The sequence below is a fragment of the Anthonomus grandis genome, chromosome 7 (genome assembly GCF_022605725.1).
Source record: "Anthonomus grandis grandis chromosome 7, icAntGran1.3, whole genome shotgun sequence".
Lineage (NCBI taxonomy): Eukaryota > Metazoa > Arthropoda > Insecta > Coleoptera > Curculionidae > Anthonomus > Anthonomus grandis.
The window spans coordinates 26,381,046-26,407,321 of record NC_065552.1 but is presented as its reverse complement, the minus strand read 5'-3'; the positions used below and the strand labels follow the sequence as shown (position 1 = coordinate 26,407,321).

At 33.1% G+C, this 26,276-nt stretch overlaps 1 protein-coding gene across 1 annotated transcript; it reads right to left on the bottom strand.

The window, feature by feature from the left end:
• Positions 1 to 3,456: 3,456 nt before the first annotated feature.
• On the bottom strand, positions 3,457 to 17,120 carry LOC126738102 (D-beta-hydroxybutyrate dehydrogenase, mitochondrial). Its single transcript, XM_050443252.1, has 6 exons — positions 16,954 to 17,120; positions 5,012 to 5,210; positions 4,725 to 4,953; positions 4,442 to 4,661; positions 3,787 to 3,912; positions 3,457 to 3,726 (listed from the first exon to the last, which is right to left on the bottom strand). The coding sequence occupies exons 2-6, from the start codon at positions 5,195 to 5,197 to the stop codon at positions 3,537 to 3,539; spliced, it is 951 nt and encodes a 316-aa protein (XP_050299209.1). The 5' UTR covers positions 5,198 to 5,210; positions 16,954 to 17,120; the 3' UTR covers positions 3,457 to 3,536.
• Positions 17,121 to 26,276: the final 9,156 nt, after the last annotated feature.

The window sequence follows — 26,276 nt, the reverse complement described above, 5'->3', positions numbered from 1 at the left end:
GCCCTGTCCCATATACACCATATACGGGGGAATCATACTAGCGAATCATGCCGACCATATTTTATCAGGGAGGGCATTCTTACAATCTACTGCCTATACATACAGGAGGTGGCATGCCTTATTTTCTCCCATAAATACAGGTTTGTCCTACAGAATCCACGATATGTCACCCGCCAGCGGAATAATTTGCGGCTTCCCATTCCAACATCTGCTTTGGTAAAGAGATCAATTTTTTATGAAGGTATAAAAATCTTTAACCACCTACCAGAGGACATTAGAGGGGCAAAATCTCTCATCAAATTTAAGTTTCTCTTGAGGAGATTTCTGAGTGGTCGAGCTTATTACTCTGTGGCTGAATATTTCAACGACAATCAGATTTTAATTAATTAAGGGAGACCTAGCTCTTTTCCTAACCTGTTTGTTTTAAATGTTTTTCTTTTTTTTTATCCCTAAATGTTGAACTGTACTTAGTTAAGAAAAGTTAGATATAGTTGATTTTATTGATTCAAGAAAAGAAAAAAAAGGAAGAACAAAAAAAGGAAGGAAAGGGGGGAGAAAGAAAAAAAAAGAAATGTAAATTTTAACTGTTTATTGATTCGTCATTGTAACTTGTATTTTTAAATATAATTTTAACCCTGTAACTCTGTCTCTTTAGGATTAGGTGAAGCTTTGTTTATAACAATATTTTGTTCAAACAATAAAGCATATTTGAATTTGAATTTGAATTTGAATATAAGAGATGGAAATTATTAAAAATTAATGAAACTGAAATGGAATAGAAATAAATTAAAAACGAGGTAAACAACATGAGAAAACAACTAAAAAGAAAATACGTAGAAAGAAATTTGACAGTTAAAACAAACTCCAACAAAATATGAAATGTACTAAACAAACTGTCTACAAACTAAATCAACCAAAATTAAAGAAATCAAAAATAAGTTAGGCGAAACAAGAAGAGATGAAAAACAAACAACAGAAGAGTTTAACACATTTTTTTTAATTGCGTTAAAAATTTCGAATTCACAAAATATCAACTTTAGAGAAAAATCTATTTAGAACCAACACACATGACAGAAATAGAAAATATTTTATATTCACCAAGGGAAGGCGGTATAACAACAGCTTACTAGCTCAACATTTTCACATTCTGGGACGAAAATTGTTTATTTATTTATTTACATCATTTAACAGAGAAACTCCCATAATAGAGTGGAAAAGATATATATAAACATGAAATCATCTTATCAAAATAAAATTATATTATAGATATAATAAATTATTAATAAATATATAAAAAAGAAGAAAACGAGATTACCCAAACTAAGCGAATTAATATAACCCTGGTAGGCTACAGTTAAATATATCGCATTGATCCTGTATAGAGTTGTATGTATTGCAAGCTAACGTATAGGCGAAAATTTTGTAATGTTGGTTCTAGGTCTTGAAAAGTAAAAAGTTTGAAGACTGCAAGCTGACAGCCGAGAAGTGTGTAAATTTAGAATTTGCAAGATCTCTGGCAAGTCAATTAAGCCATTAATTAATTTATATAAGAACTATAGATTTGCCGAATCCCTTCTTTGCTATAAGGATTTTACCTGAAATCTTTCAAGCAAACGATCATGTGAAAAGCCGATTTCCGGGTACATTCTTTCGCATTTAAACTAAAGGAATTTAAGAAATTTTCGATGTATTTTTCACTGTTTAAGTTCTTGAATATGGTTCTGCTAGTATGGCGACCAGACTTCGGAAGCATATTCCAAAATTGAACGAACATATGTAACGTACAGGAGTTTAGTGCTAGAGATATTCTCAAAGAATGAAGAGTTCCTGATAACAAAACCCAGCATTTTATAACCCCTTTTTATGATATCTTCGATATAAAAATTATATAAAAGAGCTATCAAAAATAACTCCCAACTCCTTAAAGTAAGCTGATTTTGGAAGTGTAACATTACTAATTTTGTATTGTTAAGTAACACAGTTCTTTTTTAAGGAGTAGGAAACCACACAGTATTTAGAGCCAAGTTGTTATTCTTGCACTATTCATTCACTGAGTTAATGGCTGCTAGCAGTTTAATGTAGTCCCCAATAGTATCAATTCTACAGTATAATTTTTTGTCGTCACATTATAATAAACTTTCTACTTCCAGGTCCTAAAAACTGGTATTAATTAATAATTTAAAAAGTAGAGGCTACATGCTACTTAAGCTACAAAATCACATAATAAATCTTGCTAACAAGGCATTATTAGATGTTTTTACTGCCACCGTGACTGTTTAGGAACTTAGTCCACAGATTGGCAGAACTATGTATGTATTGTGCACTGTTCCAGTCCAGACCTGCCAAAAGTTTTTGGCGAAATACCTAACAATTACAATTACCTAACTCAAGATCTTGTTATTTTTGCGTATTGCTGTCACTTAATCATTTACTGATTCGAGACGTCTCTAATGTCCTATGGCAACCTTAGTTATTTACCATTGAAAAAATAAGTAGCTTATTTTTAACAACAGGAATATTGTAGAAGATCCAGTGCATCAACCACTTCCATCTTCCAATACCTATATCCAGGCTTACGAAGAGATCCGTTGCATTAGTTGATGAGTTCAGATTTAGACTAAAACAATGATATTTATGTACGAGCATGCCTCATACTTCCAGAATAGTTACTGAATTCGTTAAGAAGTAAAAAAGTTTATTGAATCAAACACCTCAGGGATAATCTTAGATGGAGTAAAATGATTTGCCAGAATTAACTTAATTTGGAGCAACTGAAAGTTATGCAACAAGCAGAGTGATGTAGCCCATTTGGCAATTTAATTGAATCTCTATTCCCCATTGGCGAGCAGAGGTCATAAGAGCTCGAGTTGGATTCATATTCATATTATATTTAGTTTCTTTATCCAACTTTTGAGAAAAGATTGATATAGGAAAGCACTTGAACGGAAAGACAATATAGATAGTTCTTGGATCTAAAAGCGTCGCTGACTCAAATACAAATACTTGGTATGTAAATGAGTTTATAAAAACTAAAGAAGAAATAAAACAATATTTTAATGATTTTAAATAATTTTTGCTATAAATGGTGACAATGGTCACGAAGTGTTGATTTTTAGTTGTGCAAATATAGAGGTTGAGGGATAAGACAATGACCAGTTTTTGTCCTATTAATGGTTATCGTGGTAGTGCCTTTTCTACCTTAATCCTCTTATGTAGGGAACCACGATTTTCTAGCAGGTTATAAATATTTATGTACTATTTACACCCTGCTTCACGAAGTTTCGTCCTATTTTTCGTGAAGATTTTTTATTTTGAATCACGTCTTATATATCTATTTCAAATGGGTGAGGAATTGTGAATTCGGTATATGTTCATTCCTCCTATTTTCGAATTATCTATATCGGCAGTGTTATTTTAACAAATGGCTATATGAAATATTAAATAAATTCCTAAATATATAATAATTACATTCTATTTATTAGATAATAGCACCAACAGTTATATACAATAAAATATTAAACACATCAATATTAATGTTAAATACGTTTGAAAATCTGAAGTGGATACATCCACTTATTATATTTATACTCTAATTTATAGCTATTTCTAGGTTCTTTGATAGTTAATGCTTGATCTACAATCTCTAACGCTCTGGCCGATAATACGTGAGGTTGAAACTCCACTCCACCATTTATTTCGACGCACACTTTGTCGGCGTCTATTTTTCTATAAAAAGGTATTGGACAAATTACATAAAAAAATAACAAACTAATATTAAGTCATTACTTGGAAATCTTTGGTTGACAAAACAGCAACTCAGGCATAATCCCCATAGGATTTAAGGTTACAACTTTGATCCCAAATGGCGACAACTCATGCTTCAAAGCGTAGCTAGCTCCTTCCACTGCAAATCTACAAGATAATTTCTTGCAAAATTTTTTATAAGAGAGTGTATTAAATTTAAATTAAATGTTATTTGATAATTGCCAGGCCCAATGTCATATTTTACAGCCATTTATTATCAGTTACCATGATAATAGTCTAAGAGTATAATTATCTACGGATAGTCACGTTTTTCCTTTCAAAGATCTACAGCCAGTTGCTTAATTATATGGCTTACAGGGTAGTTTCTGTGCTCCATTTCTTTTCAAGTTGCTTGTAAATAATATGAGTATGAGTACTAGATTGCATGAGAAGCTTAAGAGGAGAAAGTCAAATAAAGCATCTGAAACTGATTTCAAATTGGCAGTTTTATCTGTAACTAGGACAGGCAATAACAAATTTTGACCCAAGATAATTTAAAAATTCAATGTGTAAAAGAATTGTAATTGTAAATCCACCCTGATGCTATCTTATAATGTCAAATATCATATGTGCCACCTGTTAAGAAAGAGCTAAAGTTACATTAAAAAAGAAATCACTTATTTATAACACAGCATACCTGCTTGCAGCATAAACTACCAATCCACTACCCATATTATCAGTTGTGCCGATGGTTAAAATTCTTCCTCTGGAATTTTTAAGAAGGTTTTGAAATGTTCTGGCTGTTCGTAAAACGCCGATAACGTTGATTTTTAATAAGCTATCCCAATGGTCAATATTTTGTTGCGTTAGAGGGTTCCGATATGTGGAACCGTTGGTGCAAATTACAGCCCAAATACCTAAATAAAATAAAAAATTATTTAAAGAAAATATGTTTTAAAACCTTATTTTTAATTTCTTACCATCCTCCCCAGCAGGTAGATGTGCTCTAATAATATCCACAGACTCATATAGCAAATCCTCCCGTGTGACATCTAGGGGTAAAGCGACAATATTGCCATGCTTCTGCACCGTTTCTCGATGCTTCTGCCAAGCTCTTATTACCTGCGCGGAAGCTGATGATTCGCTTTCTGGGCCGGGTTTTAGGCCCGCAAATACTCTGAAGCCCAAGTTGGCCAGATGAATTGCGATCTTAAAGGATTTTGCGATAATTAATATTATATTTATTCAATTTCCGTAATCTACTCACTTGGAGACCCATTGCATTGTCGCAACACGTGACCAAGACGGCTTTACCGGCTCCAGGACCAGACTCTGTGCATGCGGGATCTGAGCCACCACGGATTTTGCATACGAGATATAATAAAATGGCGCCGGCTATTGATATGAGCGCTACCAATTGTAATGCCAGCATCCAAGCAGTTTGTTGGTCCATTTTGTTGGCTTAGCTGAAGATTTATAATATTGTCAACGAAAATACATTTTTAAAACTTAATAATTACTAATCAACAACACAACACTAACAATTACAAAACGAGATTGCGACGCACAAAATGGAACATTAGTAATTATGTAAATACTCTGAAATCTAGGGAAATCATCATAACCATTTCGAGCTGATCCTCTATGCTGGTCTCCGTCTACGGATGGATTGGGGCGTGATCATTTTGAGGGACCGCTAGGCTGTAAGCAGCTATGAGTAGGTTTCCTATTTTAAGGAGAGGCACGGATCGCTGGACTCCGGGAATGTAAGGAGTGTTTTTCAGTGAACCCGTAATGTTTAAAGGGTTTGCCCGCTCGGTCTAATATGCTTAAAGGACTTTCATCAATAATTGTATGAAACGTCAAAATTAAGATGCTAGAAAACCTTTAACCAATTCAACTCTTGACGAAGAACCTCTGGATCCAATGGCCATCAGGCAACTCCTTAAATTTCATCATTCGAAGTTAAAAATCCAAATTTTCTGTCAACTTTGCAAAAAGGAAATAGTCACTTTTTCTAATTTTTTATTGATTTTCAGAATCAGACTGAGCATTATTATAAACAAGCAAGACCTCTTCCGGGCGTTTTCGCTTTCTTCAGTTATTTAGTACTTATTAATCGTAGCACCTTCCTTAAGAGCATTGATCAATAAAACATCTAAATAATTATTTATTTTCAGTAAAAATTATACGAAAATAAAAAAACCTATTCATGGCAATCAATTGTCTAGGACAAACCTCAAAAAATTAAAAAACCCTGAACCAATTATTAATAATCTATTAAATTAATAATATTATCATTTTATATAATCAATATTCTGCAACAAATATGACATCATCTAAATAAAGCAAGACATCTTTGGAGACACGTGGAAGCGAATCGTCGCGACTAGGAGGCCAGCCTAAACGGCATATTTTGAATCGAAGTCAACGTAATAGTAGTAAAAAAGTTCCTAGTAGTAGTTTGTACATGTATATTAAATTAGGTGACTATTTTTGTGCATCGAGTGTTTTAATTCCTACCCAAACGAATAGGAAAAAAAACGCTACGATATAGTATTTCATACTTAATCCAAAAAAATTTATAAAAATAAGAACAAACCCAATTGCCTTAAAGAAAATTCATGACTTTTTCTCTAAATTGCCAGTAATACTGCTAATATTTAAAGCCAGTCTACGAAACGCCCTTTATAGCCCTGTAAATGCAGGACTTTCAAAAAACCTACTTTTATGATGGTGAATAGATAGTGTTTCACCCCTTCTAGTAACAGTTATTATTATCATTTATAGAAAACAAAACTGAGTTCTTTTTGACAAACATCACTAATGCCAAACAATGGGGCTGTTAGAATTAAATTCTGAGAATGTAGTTGACAACTGACACGAATGTGCAATGGCATCATTACTCTAATCAGTCTCTTTTGCGATTTAAAAACCTCCATTGCGATGGATGATGATCCTAAAATATAATTACATATTATATAGTGGCATGTGTATCCTCCATGAGCCTGATTATTAAATTATTAAGTTATTTAGTCCATTTGCACTTAAAAAAGCGTGAACCATACCAGTGGCCCAATGAGGGTGTTGACCGCCAGGGGATGGAGGGGACTGCAGATGGTATATGTGCGTAATTTTTTTGCGCATAAATATAAAACTGTTTCGAGTGGTTAGGATCGACATGATCTAAAAGTATAGAATTTTGAACACATTTTGTAGACTTTTTTGTTTCAACTCACATTTATTTAATTCAAGTTTAGAGCTTAGATGGCTGCACAGATCCACATTCCAAAACAATTGCGAGAATAAATATTATCGCACTTATTAAGAAATTAAGCCACGGCTTTATCAAAAATTATATCGGAATGCATATTATATTCCGTAATTGTATAAAAACATATTTTCTGTCACTGACACCTGTTCCGCTTTAAACTGTAGACTCCAAAATAAAACAATGTTCCCTAGATGCCATTCCCACAGATGTAAATAGCTCCGCAGGCGGAGCTATTTACATCTGTGGCCATTCCAAGAGAAAAGTCATTTTAAGGAAACTTAATTTTGAATGCCCGTCGTATATAGAACATTTGAGATTTCCAAACAAGCTTTTGTTCAAATTTCGCACTTTTTGCAAAAATTAGCCTCAGTAATGAGAATCCTCATTGGGTACACCTAAAAATTCTTCGGTAAGTAACCGGACAAACCAATAATTTACAACAATTTTAAAGTGAAAGTCACTTCCTATCAAAAAATACCAATACGCCTTTCACCAATAAATAAAATAATTGCATTCTAGTCTCAGGTAATTTTATAACTAATCACAAATAACAGACATATTTGTGTGTTTAATTAAGCATCGAACCGAAGGTTAGGCTATGCTAATTTAGCGTTAAACATCGCTTGATTTGTATTGTTGTTTTAAGGCGTGATGTCACAGACATATATAGGTGTCATAAAGATGTTATTGCAATCGACATAACATCATTAGAAGAGGATAAAAGAACACAAGTAGTATAACCTTAAATATATATGTTATACCTCAGGAATGGTTGAGTGATATCCACTTATAGGAAATACCGACAAGACGAGACTAATAATTATCAACTACTTATTGGCTCTAATGAATAAAAATTTAGCAATTGCTTAAAAAATTGAAGGAGAAGCTTGAAAGCCTATGACTAAATAAAAACCCGTTTCTGCATGCTTTTATTAACTTTTAGCAATTGCTTTTAGGTAAAGCTTTTTCTTAAGAAAACGCCAACTATTGTTTACACATACCTACTTAAAATAGGATGCATAAAATGAACAATTGGTTTTTCTAGTATAGCTATTGCTTTTACATATTTAAGGGATGTTCCATCTTGCATTTCATTTTAGTGATGTCCTGTTCCTTCTATGATATAAACGCATTTTTGATGACTGATTTGAAATTTAGTAGTAGTGGCCGAATATACAGGGTGGCGAAGTAAAGATTCTGTTTTTTTTTTTAACAAAAAACAATCAACACGATTAAAAAGAGGTGTTGGAGAGGAACTAGCTATGAGCCATAAAATTGTTACCAGTATTTGGAAAAAACATGTGTTTAAATGTCTCTAATATTCCAAGACTGAGGAGATATTTGCCCGACGACCAGGCGAAGAATAAAATTTTGCAAACCATGATTAAAAGAGAAAATAAATTTCAGGGGAAAATGGTTTGATATTAGTCTTGGAGATACAGAGTTTTTAATTCTGTACTCAAATTCAGAATCGGAGCACAGAAATTTTCAATTCCGTACTCAAATTTGAATGTTTGGAACCATATTACAGGGACATTTTTTGTTGATGGTTTTTAAACGCTCAAAAATATCTTGAGTTACTGCAAAACCAAATTCTGCCTGCCTTTCAAATCCTCCCTGATTTGGATCTAATCCAAATTTGGGATCGATGTTCAACAAAACGGCGTTTCTGGTCATAATGCGGTTATGTTAAAAAAAATTGGAACAAATACTTTTTCTAACCCTCTTATTAGTGGGACTGGCTATATTAAATGGCCTCTTATCTTAAGGACACCATTTACAAATACGAATTTAGTAGGCCAGCAAATTTAGAGGAGTTACGAGAGAAAATTGTTTATTTTTAAGAGTTTTAATTTTTATTTTGTATAGTGTTTAAATGTTTCTACTTTTATCAGGGCTTATATATTTAACTTTTTTTATAATAACGCTTTAATTTGTATCATGCAATACATGATTCTATGTGGGTTGTAGACTGATCTATGTAAAGCCTGCATTAGACAAATATTTTAGAAATGCCTGAACTTTTGTAATATTTTGCAAAATTTTATTGCAGATAATACCCCTGCAAGCAGCCCTTATCCAAGTAAGACGCTTTCTAAGTAGTTTGTACTGAAAAACAATGACGTACCTGACGAGTAACAGAGCGCACGAAATGCTTGGGTGCGCATTCCCCAACCTGTATATGCCTGCAAGACCATACGCATTGAATAGCTTTGTACTAATATTAGAATAATATTTTGCAACTGCTAGTTAAACAAATGATTTTGCCAAAAAGCGATTACTGAATTTTCATTTATTAGGCTCATTAAGTCTATAATGATTAGTTCGGTATACTGGTATTTTCAACAAATTAAATAAACATTTAATTTTTATTATTCCTTAAAGTAAGAACACTTAGGGCATGAATAAAAATTAAAATTATTAAATAAGTAGTCGCTATTTGGAACGAAAGTTCACCGACCATTTAAAGGTGCGTAGGCTATTTATTATAGAGAGATTTGATCTTTTTAAAAAACGTAATAATAACAAATAGCAGGTAAATATCATTGGTTTTGTCCCAGTGACACGTATTACGTGATCGGAAATGTTTATTTAAAAAATCAACTTTATGCGCGATCTGTCTCTCGCTAAAAACTCTGTATACCGTTATAGAAGTGATTAGCACATTTTGTAAGACGTAAAGCGGTAACTTTTTTCTAAATATGCTGGTTTGTTGGAAATGTTGATCTTGGTATTTAGTTGTAAACTGAATAATTTATTGCTTGTTATTTAGATTTTCATGCTAGATGTCAATTTGAGAAGTGGGAATAGGAAATCGAAAAAGATTTTACCGCAATCTATTTACAGGGTGTTTCAGAATAAGTTAATAAAGCTATTAGATCAGATCAGATTTGTTGTCTGGAATTGGCAGTTTCTTTGCTGCCGCAACTTAAGAAAATGTATAAGTAGAAGAAAAGAGAATAATGCAGAATAAATACTACGTAAAATTTCTAAAACTAAAGCAACTAATTACGGATTTAACTAAAGCCATTTGTTATGATATCAAAAAATTCAACAATAAAATGTTTACCTACCAAAATAATCAAAAAAAATCAAGACTTGGTAGGTACTTAGGCAGTGACTTTCCAAAAAAAAAAATGAAACTACGAAATAAAAAGGACTGAATTACAACTGTTAAGAACGAAATTCTAAAAATAGTAGAGGAATTTTATAAAGAGCTATGCCCCAGATATTAGGGAAATTTTCTGCAATTTGAATTTCCATATTCTAAATCCCAGAAATCTTAGATTTTTAAAATAAAAAACAACAAATTGCGTGGAGAAGATAAAGTGGTCATTGCAGCCCTTAAATTGGGTCGCGAGAAGTTGTTACAGTCCTAAAGTTCGTTTTAATGAGTGTCTTATACAAGGCAAACCACCACAATAATGCAACCATTATCCTAATGCATAAAAAAAGGTGACATAACCAATATGCTAAATTAGCGTTCTATCTTATCTCAGATCTACAACTACTATTCATTTACGATCCACTATTCACTTGAACCATTGCAAATAGATTAAAAGCGAAACTGAACTTTTATCATCCAGGGGAACGGAACAGACTCTGCTCCAAAAAACCATACAGAAAAGCCCATTAAATACAATTAACCACTTATTATGATATTCGTGGACTACGAAAAGGTCTTTGACACTATAAACCAGTATCAGATAAAAAAATATCAGATAAATTGAAGTCAATCACAAAGCAATATAAAGTCGCCTATAGAATAGATCGATATACCTCAATAATAGACTCTATATGTAAAAATTCTAACATAAATTTGCAGAAATCAACAAATTAATTTTAAATAAATAGAGGAACTAGACAGGGGGACACGGTTTCACCGAAACTGATTATGAACCTGCCTGAGTATATGTTTAACTCTGTACAACATAAGGATTTGACTCACTATTTGGACAACATAAACATAAATGGTGAAAACCTAATACATTTTAAAAATTTACAGATGACACAGTTCTAATATCAAATCGTCTTGACCTCTGCTTAAGGCCTCTTATAAGGTCGGACCAAAAATTAATGTGACAAAAACCCAACTAATGACTAAGCTTAAGCTTAGTGAAGGAGTTTACATAGATGGCATACGAGTAAAAGAAACTACTTCATACAACTATCTTCGCCACGAAATTCGTATAAACAGAGAAAATCAAGCAGATTGCTTGGGCGAATAGAAGTAACTTGGGCCGCGTTTGTGAACTTAAGGCATATATTTAAGTCAGATTTACCACTTTGTCAAAAAAAAAGCGTTTTCCACCAATATATTCTGCCTGCCCTAACTTATAATGCTGAGACTTTGACATTAACAAAAAAGGCTGTACAGAAAATGAAAGTTGCATAGTGTGCAACGGAAAGTTCAATGCTGGAACTGACCCTCAGAGATCACAGGAGGCACAAAATACGAGAACGTGGAAGCAACCAAGGGAAGTGTGGACGAATATGAAATGATTGATAATTTTGATGCTAGGGGAGAGGATGTGGCGATGCTAAATAATTATTCATTGTATCCTTTACAAACACCAAGAAATAATAGGTGCATGTAAAGTTTAAAAGAAAAATAGCATAAGAAAAATTACAAAAAAAAGATACACAAGCCGAACTCTAAAAGGTATCAACAGCATTCTAAAGTACAGCCTTTGAGTGTTTTACAACAACACTTTCTCTCAAATGCAGATAATAGATATTACTGATAAACACTCAGGTTTGCCACTGTTGACCTACCTCTACAAAACCATGCTACTGACTGACAGCAGTCTCCTGCATTTCTAATCAGAATCAAAAAGTAGTATTCCAATAACTTGGTAAAGTAGTTGATTTAATGTAAGTGTAGTAGATGACTCAAAAGAAGTGTAACGCAGTAAGCAATGAACGTTCCTGGATTACCATCAAAACATGTGCATATGATTTTTAACCTGGCTATACCATTTAGCACATCAGACATGACACTTATATAGAATAGAACGTTTTTGATTCAGTTATAATTATACTAATATTATTAACGTAATTATACTAAAACTAAGTCATTTTCCTATTCTCTTTTCATTGAGAATAATTCATAACTCTTGCTGAATAGGATTCTTTAAAAGTACGTTATAATACTACCGACTTTTTGGCAAATAGAGGAAAAATTGCCTTTTCCACCAAGTTTCGAGCTTTACTAGCTTATTAAAAGCTAAACCACGAGAAACAACATCAGCTATATTGAGCTCTAAAAAAAGTATCTCCAAGAAGTTGAAATATACTTTGAATATGGCTTGCCCTGTTTCCAACTCTTCAGCGGGTAGGGTATAAATTAAACCAACACAATCACCTTGAGAGTCTGATCAACCTAAAAAGATAAATGCATTTGCAAAAGCACAAAGGTGACAACTTATGAAATTGCCTATTACTAACCATCTGGGAATACTTACATTCGAAAGTTCATGAAATTGTGATTGAAACTGTGTCTATAAATGCTCAATGCTTTCTGGAATAGATTAATCCCAGTCAATTTTCAATTTCCACAATTTCTGCGTAATGTATTTTGCAAAAAGGGTTACTGGGCTTACAAAACCTAAAGAATCGAAAATCTTACTTCTGAATGAAAATATAGAAAGCTTTTTAAAAATATTTATTACCTGTTTGGCCCTTATTCTTATAATCATACGTTTTCTTAAACGAATTAGAATAGGGATGCTATTGAAACCCTGCGACCTTAAAACGAGGGTAAACAAAGGACAATGACATTTGACTATATACACTTGATAAAGCTACAAGTAATTCTTGTAAATTTGAAGTCCATTCCGCAAATTCTTAATAGGTCAAGATATAGATCTAAGATCATCTGTAAAAGAACTAATGAAACTATTTTTAAAAGTTTTTGGATATCATTTAATATTTCCCTGTTAAATTCCCTATATATTAAGTTTTTTACACAAAAATCATCCTTTATTTTTACAGTCGTTACAGTTACTTATCAGCCGAAATTAATCAGAGCGATGTTTGAAAAGCTTTATGTAAAAAAATTTAATTTTTTTTTAAACTGAAACTAATTAAAAAATAATTCTGTCTGCATGAAACTCTTAAATAAAAACAAGTTATTAATTTGGTAAGTAGGTTTAACCCTGTACACAATAGCAATACGTATGTATTTTCCATTACACTTAACGAATAACAATAAACTCTTTCATTTATGGACCGACATAAAATAATACGAGCGATACATTTTGCTTATTAATTAAATTAAACTAAAATATTAGTTTTGTTGAAGACGATAGCAAATAATAAGGAATAAAAAACTTATACTTTCATTTGTATACGCTCCGGAGAGCTCTTAAATTACATCCAATTTAATAATTTATACTCTGTTAAATACGTTGAAAGACTTTATAATAGTTTTGTATGGTTTAACTTTCCGTTTGTTTACCTAATAAACTACTGGCTGGTTATTGCCCTTTATTCGTCATGATACGTTAATTGTCTTTAATAAAGACATTATACAGAATGTTACAAAAATAAATAGAAATAAAGGGAATATAATAGAATCTGCTTGGAACGTTTCCAGGACAAATAAAGCATAGACTAGCGTAAAAAAACAATAGGGACTGTTATTACAAACTAAGGAAAAAAACTAAACAAACGTGGATTACTAAAGAAATTTTAGAACTTACGTGAGAAAGGTGTAAAAATAAAAAAAACACAACAAAGTATAAAGGAGTAAATCTTTAGAGCAAAAGGAAAATCACAGATGATAAATTATCTAGAGCTTACTCGTCGCACTGGCCCAAAAGCTAAGCGCTAAATAGTGTCGCACTCAACAAATTATCGACCTAATGATTCATATTCTAAGATATCTCTTATTTATAACAGAATATTTGGCAGTTGATCGACAAACACACCTCAAAATGGATCAAAAACTGTAGTTATTCTTTATAGACTTTAAGTGGACAAGTTGACGGGGTAAATAAACTAATATTACCGATATGTTTGCCTTTCTTACTTCATTCCTTTTTACCTCATTTCCAACCCTAAATCATTTATTTCATTAAGACCTCGAAGCATATTGCTATCACTTTCAAAGATACTAGAGACGGTTATGAAAAACCGAAAGATCACGTAAGAAACAATTCATTGTACCACTACCTTAACAAAAAATAGGTCTCTTATGTGAGGCTGGTGAACTAATAAGTTGATAGCATGATTAGAGATAGGTCTCAGCCAGTGTCATATGGTGAAAAAATATCAACTTATCTAAAAATTCTAACAAGTAACTCAATTTCCAGATGCAGTCTTATCTTGTCTTCATCATTATTACGGCGCTGACACTTAGTCCTAGATATCATTGTATCCAGAAGGGCTCAACAAGCTATAACAGCAATAAATTTTAACTTTAAGAACGTGCTAGTAATGTCAAAAAACACAATACAATTCAATAATGCTTTTTGGACCAAAAAATGACTAGAGAGGAAAGTGGAAGCACTGAAAAAATCACATATACACTAAAAAAATAGATAATATATTGTTGGCCTTCCAATAAATCTCCTTCTGCAAAAAGCAAGAAATTTAGGGTTGGGTTGGGTTGGTTACATCCATTGCATTTGCTGATCATTGATCATATGGTGTGTGACAGTTTGGTTTATGGTAACTTAATTATTATTATACGATTTATGCTCCCTGTTTAAAGCAAACCGAAGCAAACAAATTCAGAGGCTTCAAAACTCCTGTTTAAGACTGATTCATGCAGTACGAAAATTTCACCCTACAAGACATACCCTAAAAACAAGGAAATAATCATGCCGTGTACTCTTTAGTGCGTTTGGTGCTTTTTTGCTTTATTGTCTCAGATTCGGGTGCTTGTTGCAAAAGTTACACACCTTTTTGCTTGTAGGGAAGCAGCCTTTAAGAAATCGAAAGAAATATAAGTTTCTTGTTAACAAAAATTGGTCACACAAGGGAAAAGAGTTTATAACAAGCTAAAACAAATATTTGACTCATAGATAACTTAGACCCAAGATATATTTTCCATTAACACATAGCTTTTTAGATGGTTAAGCATATTTCTCCTATAAAAAATAAAGTTGCATTCATAAAGAAGGTATTAAAAGTTGGATTTCAAAAGTAGGTCTTTTATCAGGATTATTTTCAGATTTGATGGATTGCCTGTACTTAAAACTGTTTCTCACCAATAAATTATGGTTTGTAATAATTTTCTAGATCCTACATCTAATATTATATTGCAATATACTTTGGAATAGTTGTTATTGCTCCTTCTGCCTAAAGTGAAAATAATAGCATTTCAAATTATCATGGTGAATTATTGAACTAGTTCAAAGTTTACTATGTATTATTCTGTGAAAACCGCTTATAAAGAAATAATGAAATTCTTAAACAAAAGGTTGGTATGGTGGTAAAAAATGATAAAAAGGCTAAAAATATTTCTAGTACTTATATTGCTTCCTCCTATATTACTTCGTTTCTAATCTATTCAATAAAATTTTATTGCTAATAGTATCTTACTAGTTTTTTGTAAGTCTAAAGAAAGAACACCGGTATAATATGAAATGTTTCAACACCAGTATAATGTGCAATGTTCCAAACGTTTCATATAAACGTATAAGTCCACTTTTTGCTTTGTTTTCTTGATTAAGGATCAAAATTTGACTAATTTTGTAGTCACCATATAAAATTTAAACAGCACAGAATAATACCGATAAATCGAAATTTTAAGCAAAATTTAGGTAAATAAAACACATAGTTTCCCTTCACTCACAAATATAAGTACTTTTCAGTGCATAGCGTGTTCATTTACTGTTTGAGCCTAAAGCTTAACCAATTTTAGCTCCTAGTTCAGCAAGAACATACCCTAATTCTACATCCCTGAGGTTGAACATATTTATGTTTGAAACATGTAGAGCATAACAACGCATATTTGTAAGTGGAAGCATATTATTTACCTTACTTTACCTTATCTTACAACTCCGCTGGAAGAATGTACTCCATTCTTCAACAATAAAAATTAGTTAACAGATTTTTGTCTCTTCTTTTTGACGAGATTAGCTGTAAACTACTGTGTAGATGCTGATAGATAAGAAAAAAATATGCTGAAAAAAAAGCGAAGGAAAAAAGAAATCTCTTCAGCATTTAGTAGGATTTTAGTCAGTCAGCATTTACGCTAGGGGTATTTGCAGAATCACAGTTGTATAGTTCACTGAAACTACAAATGAAATTTCCAAGCTAATAAGAAGCATAAAACTTCTGGTTGTGTGGAAGAAGAACAAGCTGAACAAGTAGAACAAGCATTTTTTAAGAACATTGTGTATATGGTGGTATTATATTGGATGACCCATAGAAATAGTTGGTTTTCATAAGTATTTTCATGTTTCCTTCTTCTGCATAAGTTTGTAGCTAATATTTCAAAACTGAATAATAAGGATTTATCAGTTATTTATCAGAACTTTAAAATAACTTCGTATTCGTATTCCAAGAATAATTATATGAATTGGCGCGAAACATTTTTTTTCACCAAACTAGTGCAATTAGTATATAATATATTTTTGTCACCATGCAGGAGATTTGCAGGTAGTTAATAAAAGCTTACAGAGTAACTAAAACTAATGTCAACTTAATTTTTTACGATACTTCACAATATCAATTTACTACATATGTAGTACCTAATTAATACACAAACTTAACCTTTGAAATACTGCAAAAAGTTATAGGGCGCCTACTCATATGACACCGCAGTTAGTGCCAAAATAATGACTTTCTGATAAAAACATTCAATTTTGAAATATTTTTTTTTTTTGATAAATTTCCAAATTCATCATAACCTACGTTGTTTAAAATTTACAATAAAATCTTAAATAACTCAAAACCTAGTTATTACTAGTACCAGTACTTACTGAAACACTAGAAAAAAAATCCAATTCACATCACACCACCATCACAATCACTATATCTTCACATAAACCAATCGACTAGTCAGCATACACATAAGCGCTTTAAAGCAGTACTCGAGGACCGCCAGTACTACTTACCCGAGAGTCAACAAAATGTGTTTACAGAGAACAACGTCGAATTCCTTCGAGACATGCGGTCGAGTAAAGTTGTTTTACACAGATTTTTAACTCACCAATGGCGTGCCACGTGAGTGGTTGCTTAATTCAAATGTTAAATTTTACCTTCTAAAAAGTTTTCAACAATCTGGGCATAGTCTATAATAATGCGGAAAATTCATGGGTAAAAAACCTAGAAACTGTTTTTCGGGGTTTTATAGAAGATTCCTCTCTGATGTAATCGAGATTTAAGAATATTCAATTTTTTCTAGTACAGGTTTAAACCAGGTGTACTACCTAGCTTCCACTAAACACAATATTCATATTTTCATTTTAAGAATGTTCTGATGTTAAATCTCAAAAATGAAGCTATGGTTTTAGCATATTTTAAGTAATTTCTCTTTATGTAGGTAAATTGGATTAAGCTATGACATCAAGTATAAGGCTCAAGGGGTTTTGAAACACGTTTTTACAGTGTTGCACTTTTGAGTTTGATGTTCTTTTTATATGCTAGATAAAGTGATACATCGTTGTAATTACATGAGAAGTTTAGTTTAGATATAAATCTTTCAATTAAATATTGGCATATTTCAAGTCGGTTTAAAAACTAATAGTAGACTTGACAACATATTCTTAATTCAGTATTTATAGGCATTCAACAAATCTTTTTCTAAAAAGATGACAAAAAAACTTAAAAAAAGTGTTAGTTTAGAGTTTTACAAAAAACAAATATTTCTGAACGCTTCCAAGCGCATTTTAAATCGCCGCGACTATGAATTATTTAATTAGTTGGTTTCTAATGTGAATAAAGCATTTCGTAATAATCGCATAACGTAAGGATGGCAAGACCGAATCTTAATTCGAATTAGTAATTGGTAGAAATAACTATATGTGAGAATACACCTAGTATAAGATGAGCCAGATTCCAAACATTCCTCCAGATAAAACAGGACATGCGAGTGACATACAATTTAAGTAGCATTTATGACTCAATGTTTCGGACATTTATCGTACATTTTAGCGCTGATTTTTGTAAAACATTTCTGGTATGATTCTCTTACGACGTTCTAGAAACATTTTACTAATTATTTTTGCACGAGTGGGAAAGTTTTAGCGGTAATAAAAAAAATAATCAAAATGTTTGACATCAAAGGTTTTTGAGGTCTGTTTAAGAAAGAATAGGAAAATCCGCCAGCGCAAAAAATAATTTTACACATATATATGCAGCAAATAAATAATTCTAAACATCCATATTCCGACTGTTTTCTAAGAATTATAAATAAAAATATTATATACTACCACATGAGCAGAACATTTTGCTTAAATCTCTACAAATATTTTGCAAAACTATTCCAAAATTAACTAAATTATGTAGTTTAAATAACTAACCGCCATAGAAACGACATAGTTATCTTTTAATTATTTACCAAGTTTATACTAGCACTTTAAAGTGTCTTAGGGAAACTCGGTTTAACAAAATTTGCATGTATAAACCCCCGTCGATATCGACGATCGCTTAGATCGATTTAAGTAAGTGCATGATCTGGTTTTAAACCGCTTTAAGCTACCGTGTAAACACTTGTCACCACTCAACCGATTTAACTCCCAGTGCTACCAACACAAATGTGCTTAAATGCCTAAAAAAAAAATAAACAGATATTTTAATTTTATTGATATTTTATTTTTAAGCCAAATAATTTTGTTATCACTTATTAAACTAGTCAATTTTTCAAGCAATAAATCGCCATGGTAAGCAGCAGTCTTAAGGAAAAATCACTGGAATCCCTTTCTTAATTCTTTCATGTAAACACTAGCCAAGGTGAATTATCTCTAAACCGGTATAGCAGCTAAAGTGGTTTAATTGCCCGTATAAAGTTGGTAATTGATTAGAAACTAAAAGACACCAGATTTACGTTGGCAACAGTGACATGACCGCTGCCAGAAACATTTCTGGTACTTCTGTAAGGAAATAGGGTCATTGTTGGCATGTTTCTATTGTCGCAAGCGAATGTTTCTGACATGCTCCTGTGTTATTAGGTATAAAACTATCTACAGAGAATTGGAAAAACTTCTGGAAAAATTGGAAAGTTTGTTCGAAAGTCTCGAACATAGTTCTAGTAGAAGTCTCTTAAAGAAAATTTACGACCACTTACAGAGAAATGCTTGCCTGTGAGAGATACAATTTCTTTTATGCTGTACAGCTTTTTGGGACAATTTATTGTGCCATCTGTTTGTAGTTGAAGTATTTTGAAGTATGAAGTACAGAACCATTCTATTTGAGAAATCGCAAATATTCATAAAAAATTGTGTGGAAAATGTCAATTTATATATATCTATTGCCTTGAATAGACCAGCTGTTTTCCAGCATTCGGGAATTATCTCGGAATGAGCGGCAGGCACACATCTCGCAATCTCGGAACAAACGTGGAAGGTTAGCAAATGGGGGCGGTCAAACAATGGTCATCAAGCCTGAATATTGATGCAACTTTTAAATCGATCATCAAATAAAATATTCAATTTAGAAACGGCAGCTGCGATGAATCGTACCCTTTGTTAACTTGTAACTTTATTCATTTTCTGGAATTTACGAATTTTCTTAAATCAGAAGTGGGATTGTATAAATAAAATAGCTCTAAAAGCCACAATCGATTTTTGCGGACGGTTAGAAACTAGTTAAAATGAATAGTAAAATATTATAATAAAATTATGATAATGCTGCATCAAATTGGTGTAACAAACTAGAAAAGTTATCTGGAATATTCGGCTGGTCTACTGAAGAATTACTTGCGAGAGGTTTAGTTGACGTTGCAAGGCAATGGTTGTCGATATGGAAACCTATAGAAAGGACCTGAGAAAACTTCAAGACGTAGCTATACAATATTTATTCAAGCGGAATTTCAGCGTGAAGCTGCGAGTGACCAGTTTATACACCCAACTTGTCTTTCAAATTCTTTAAATTTTAATCTTACTTATAATCGGTTGTTAGAAGTTGTTATTGACGATATAAAAGATGTTTACATCAAGCTAGCTGCATTTCAAATTAATTTTTTTTCTATTAATCTAGATAACGAATTCTGTACGATGCTCTTGTAATCCTGAGGGGTATTTCGAATAGTACTGCTTTCGCTAGATGTCAGACGGTATTGAGGTTAGGAAGGGAGGCATTTCTTTTTGCTAACACAAATCTAAGAATAGAACTTTATACTGATGCTAGCAATTTAGGGTTTGGGGTTATACTGTTTTAGCGTCATAAAAATAAGCAACTTAAAGTTATTTCATACATGCACCCCATGAAGAATCCAAATACTACTCCGGTGAGCCTGAAACGTCTAACTAAATAAACGTCTACTAATAAATCGGTAAAGGTTTGGTTAATTGAATAAAAAACTCTAGATTTTAGGTACATTTTTAGTTTATTTTAAAAAAATCTTTATTGAAAGTACACAATCTTTATTGAAAATTTGGGTGCAATTTGTTAAAGACCATTCAGTCATACTAAGAAATAGTTCTGGTTTTTTCCAGTCTGTGGTATTTAAGATGTACTTTTTTACATATATAGTCATAGGGGTATCTACATTACACTGTGTGTTGTGTACTCTGTTATATTATTTATTACATACTTTAATGAATACAAAATAAATAAAGATGGCAATATTAGTACACCTATGTTTAATATGACTAATGTATAATAATAATGACTCTCCCTACAGCCCTTTAACACCTCTTTATCACTGGACGATCGCGTGACCCTAAGCTGAAATTGTATACGAAATTTTACCTTGGACATAAGCGTGAAGATTATTGACTCCCATATATCTGACAGACTTAAGTTTTTTGTGCGTTAAGACTAAGATGGTTTTTTCTAAACCATCCTTTTTTTCTTGACTGCATCTCATCCAGGTTCCCTACTAGTAATCGAGTAATATTTCAGCAACATCAACTCTAGTAGGCTTTTACATGTTATTATGCCAATTAGTAATAAAAAGAAGAGAAGTGGCATTTAAGCAATTTACATATTTTTTTTATCTTTAATCCTACTACTCTATATTATAATATGGTTGCTACCCCTTTGTAAGCAAAGGTTGCAAAATATTTAATTTAAGTATAATAATTTTACCTTTAATACCTACGCCCATGCAATACCTCCACGATCGCAATGGGCAATCATCCGCCAAATTTTTTCATACGATATCGACGCTTTCAACAACAATAAAAAATATTTGCTTGGAGGCAGATGGTGTGCAATGATGAGGCGATGCCTTGTGGGCCTTGACAAGGTTGTCATATTTCTTAAAACAACATCTTTCGATATTCTGTTTTAGGTAATATATGGGACATCTTGGTATCCATAGATAAGGTATTATGGTATCTACCTTATGGATACGATTACGGTCTTTTTATTATGTCCGTCGAAAACATACCGCAAGGCATTAGGTACAAGTCCGCCAACCTCTATGCAGTGATACAGGTCATCTTCAAAATTTTGTCGTACATTCTGTAACATTTGCGGTGACACTTCGCGACATGCGTCAATGATTCGTACTTGCCGAACTTCCAATGTGTCCAAGATGGAGTATTGAAAACTTTTAAAAAGTTTTTGTGAACTTAGTCTTTTCATGTGCCTCCATTAAAAACCTAGATGACTTAGGTCTGGTGTCCGCGGGGGCCCTTCAATTGCATTCCTTCGTCTAATTCAGCGTCCTGGAAACGTGTGATTTAAACAATGCGGAGAAGCTCCGCCTTGTTGGAAACTCAGTTCTTGTTCCTCTATGATATTTATTAGAACTAAGTGGATTGCATTTTGTAATAAATCCAAATACATATCACCTGTTAACTTTAAAGGAAGGAAAAAAGAACCTACAGTAAAATTGCCCAAGATACCAGCCTATACATTCAACTTCCGTGCTTATGCTTTCTATATGTGCTTCGTGAAAAATCCTTGCATTGGTATCAGCCCAGTTACGAGAATTGTGGCGATTCACTAAACCATTAAAGAAGAATCTGCTCTCATCAAAAGAATACATTGTAAGCGACGATCAAATTCGTCTTCAATTTGAACTAACTACTCATAAGGATGAAACTTGTATTTTTATTAATATTCGTTGGGACTTTTATACGAGTCGCAATTTGCCCCAGTACTGTCATTTTCGTAAGTTCATTTAGTACAGGATTTCTAAGCTGGCTTTTGTTGTAAACATAACCTTTTTCGCCAAATTTAGCCGCAATATCGCTAACAATTTTCTTAGAAATATGTTTATCAGTATTTCGTTGGTTAAAAAAATCCGGGACCCGATTTCCACAATCATCATTTTTGGAAAAAGGGTTAATAATTTCTACTCTTTCTGCAATTGAGTAAATTGAAAGGTTTAACAATTTCCAAACACTTCGATCATAACAACTAATTGTGAAACACGAACCTGAAAATTCTTAACTCATTAAAATAAGCCTAAATTATTTTTCAAATTAGCGAAAAGAACGCATTCTCTTGAGGGAATTTACTTTGACTTATACGGTAAGTTTTGAGATAATATGAAATCGACTTTTTGTCAAACGTATTTTTGGTATTTCCAGGCTCCATATTTTCTAAAGTGAATCGATTTTCAAAAACAATGCAGAAACATTTCAAGAAAAGTTAGACATAACCCGCCACGGTTTTCGATGGCCCACCCTGCATACAGACGTGATATCAAAACGGTGGAAGCTGAATCGGTGGCTAATAAAATACGCTATAGTGATGGTTCCATAAGAAACGATGTTATGGAACTGGTCTTTTAACAGCTGGTTTTTGCCCAACCTTATTAAGCAGTTTCGAGAGTATACTTGCATCAGACATTTCCAAATTGCGGAATGCATCACCCTTAAACTTTTTATGCGGTGATCGAGGTCGTTGAAAAAGCAAAATATATGCTACTCAACAGAACACAAGAGTCACATCGATCCTAACAACTCGCAGCAATAATTTGATTTTTTAGCTCTCTTATTGCTCTTATCTTAACAAATACATTATCGTTCGTTTTGAAACAATCTCTAGATATCCAAATAAGGGTAAGTATGATGCTAGCGGCAACATCGCCGAAATAGTAAGGTACCTATCCGGAAATGCGAATGCATGCACGTTTGTGCAACCTACAAATTACAACAAAGCATATTGATACGAGGATGGTCGATTTCTACACTATTTTCGCGTTTCGTAATAGAGTTTTGTGTTTTTGCATTTTCGGAAACTGGGTTTAATTAGCTTTCTGCGCGTTAAAGAAATATGTAGGTTTTTAAGGTCGAATCCGTAAACTAATTGCTCCGGAAATTTTGTACAGATTAGCGCAATCGGAAATATAGAAAGTAATGAATGATTTTAATCTATAAGCATATAATATCACAACCACACTGAAATTTTTTTAATGAGTAGCGGATATTTAGCACTCGCATTAGCAAAGAGTGCACTATGTGAAAAAAATTACAATAATTTCTTAGCTAATGAGCTAAGCTTAGCCATCTATAAACTATACTAATAAACTAACACTACTTCAAAACGACATTTCTTTGCTAAGATTAAAAGTTCATCATCTGAAACAATTATTATACTTACACACCTATATGTTAGTACAAAGTAATCCAATTTGTTAGGGAGTTTCAAAAAAATGTTTCTCAGTACCTAACTAATTTGATAGCCCACAGATTTGTCACTCTATAGCTAAATAAAAAAGGAGGCTCGTGGACTTTGGATATTTAGTTAATTTTGATAAAATGAATTTGTCAATTTGTAAGGCAGTGCTATGGCTGTTATGCACGAGTCCTATGAGGTGAGAACCACGAGTGTTACCAGACGCCAATATAGCTTTGGAAAAACCGATGAGGCACTCTGATTTGAAAGGCTTAACATCGCTGGGTAAATTGTAGGTGTTAGCCAGATGTCCAACAAGGTGGCCAGCAGTTCCATCCTCTTCCCAAGACCATCGGCATTACGACTGGTCCGCAATAACTATGGTGTGGAGATGACGTCTTAAATGCCAGTATCCGGTTAAAAGACCTGTCACTAGCAAGATTCAACGCAGTATTTGTCTGGTGAGAGGGACAGAGACCCCATCTAGGTATGCCTGACTCATGTCAGGTCCTTCCGTCCATCTTCGGAGGGTCCACTTGTCCAGCAGACTTTTCATTCCTGCAACAGCTACACGTTTGGCAATACATCACATTTCCACTACATATATGCAGACACGTTTTGAGAATATGTGCATAGATTTTGGAATAAAAGGACTTCTAGAACAGGTTGGTCGCATGACTGTGTTTAATGGATGGTGGATTGGGTTTCATGTCTGGTCGATAATAATGTAATAATTCTTAAAAACATCAAAGCTTTCCTTTTTCCTTCCCCCGGGCAATAACAGTAAAGTATAATAGTTGTTTGTCTTTACCTTGTGTACTTCATACCTCTCTGTCTGACACACGGTAAAAAAGAAAGGCAAAACCAATAATTTGGTTTAATATACGATCGTGTGCTTGTGTAATCGCTTTCGTTCACTCCCAAATGGTCAACATTCCAAACGATATGTGTATGGCAACGAGAAAACAAAACAATGACTTTGAGTACTTATGTATTATTACAGCTGAAACGTGCATAAAGCTAGTGGATCAGGGCCATCAAAGTGGTTTGATGATGCTTTCAGAGAAATGAGAAATAAGTGTTGCCATTTTAATTGATAACGTAGCTATCACAAAGGGCATCGGCATTGTCTCCGATTGTCTTAAAGTCGCAAAAGTTATACCGATATACATAAATAAGGATCTAAGATGGACACCGAGAATTAGCAGCCTATTTCTTTAATCCCAATTTTTGGTAAAAGATTAGTTTGAGCAAAATTCATTGTTTTATATTAGGCAACATGGCTCTAGACTCAACGGATACAGCGGTCAGGGACTTGTATGATAAGAGGCTGGAACCTCCCAGGGAACATTTAACGATTTGTCAAGAGCTTTCGATTGTGCTGAGCATAGTATACAGCTTCAAAAGCTCGTCGATTATATTTGACAATTCATGTATTAACATATTTACTAGTCCTACTTAACCGGCAGGAGTCAATTATGTTCGTTTTGAAAGCGATCCCAAATGATGGCACAGGCGTGCCGTAGGGCTCTTTTTTTGAGCGCTTTCTCTTTCTGGTGTCCATGATCTTTCTAGCTGTCATCCTCGGTCTGTTTTTTATCTTTATGCTGATAAAACAACACCCTTGATTGCTGATATCCGCCTGCACATTACAGCTCAGCAGTCATGCATTGACCTGGGGGAGTGTGTGGTATCAAATCGATATATTTTTTCCTTAGATATTGTAGTCATGGTCAACAGACTCGGGATGAAATTGTAACTTTCCTTGGTGTCACTCTGGATTCGGGATTAACCTGGCGGTCCTAATACGAAATTTGTCCACCTCAGTTTCCATTTGCACGCTCAGTGCTGCATATTTTGGAAATTTCTATTCTATTCTCACTGTTTGTTTAATTGGGGTGACTCTGCTCATATATTCAGAATATTTTGTCGCCCTTTTCAGCATTTAAGGCCAAAATTAAGGAGTACCTAATTAAAAATGCGTTTTCCTTATTTAAGCAGTATCTCCGGTTCAATTTTGCTGATGTACTGTAACCTAATTGTTTGTGTTATGCGTTATTTTTAGTTGCATTGTTAGTTTTAAACATAAATAATCTTTAGTCATACTTTTTATTGTATTTTTAAAACATATTATGTGTTTGCATTTTATATTTCGTGACTTGTGTAACTGCTTTGCTTGTTGACACCAATATATGAATATTGATTCACTTGAAAACTCAATTCAGAAAATTACAGTTCTGCAGAATAACCTTTTTTGGCCCCTATATTAAATGCAAGACGTCCTCGGCCCTTCTTTTTTTCAGAAATGGGCTAAATATCTAAGTTTAACTCATTCTTTATGCATATCACACCTATATTATTTTAGGTTCCACCTAAAGTGCTTTTGGAAAGATTAGAAATATAATGAAATACTGTATTGACTGTTCCGAAATTACAAGAACAAACTAGGAATATTGACTTTGCGAGAGCAAATTTAATAACATAGAGACTATTTTAAATTAAGTCCATATGTTACATTCTTATTGATTATAAAGCAATAGGTCGCGTACACCTTTGGTATGCCCGCAAG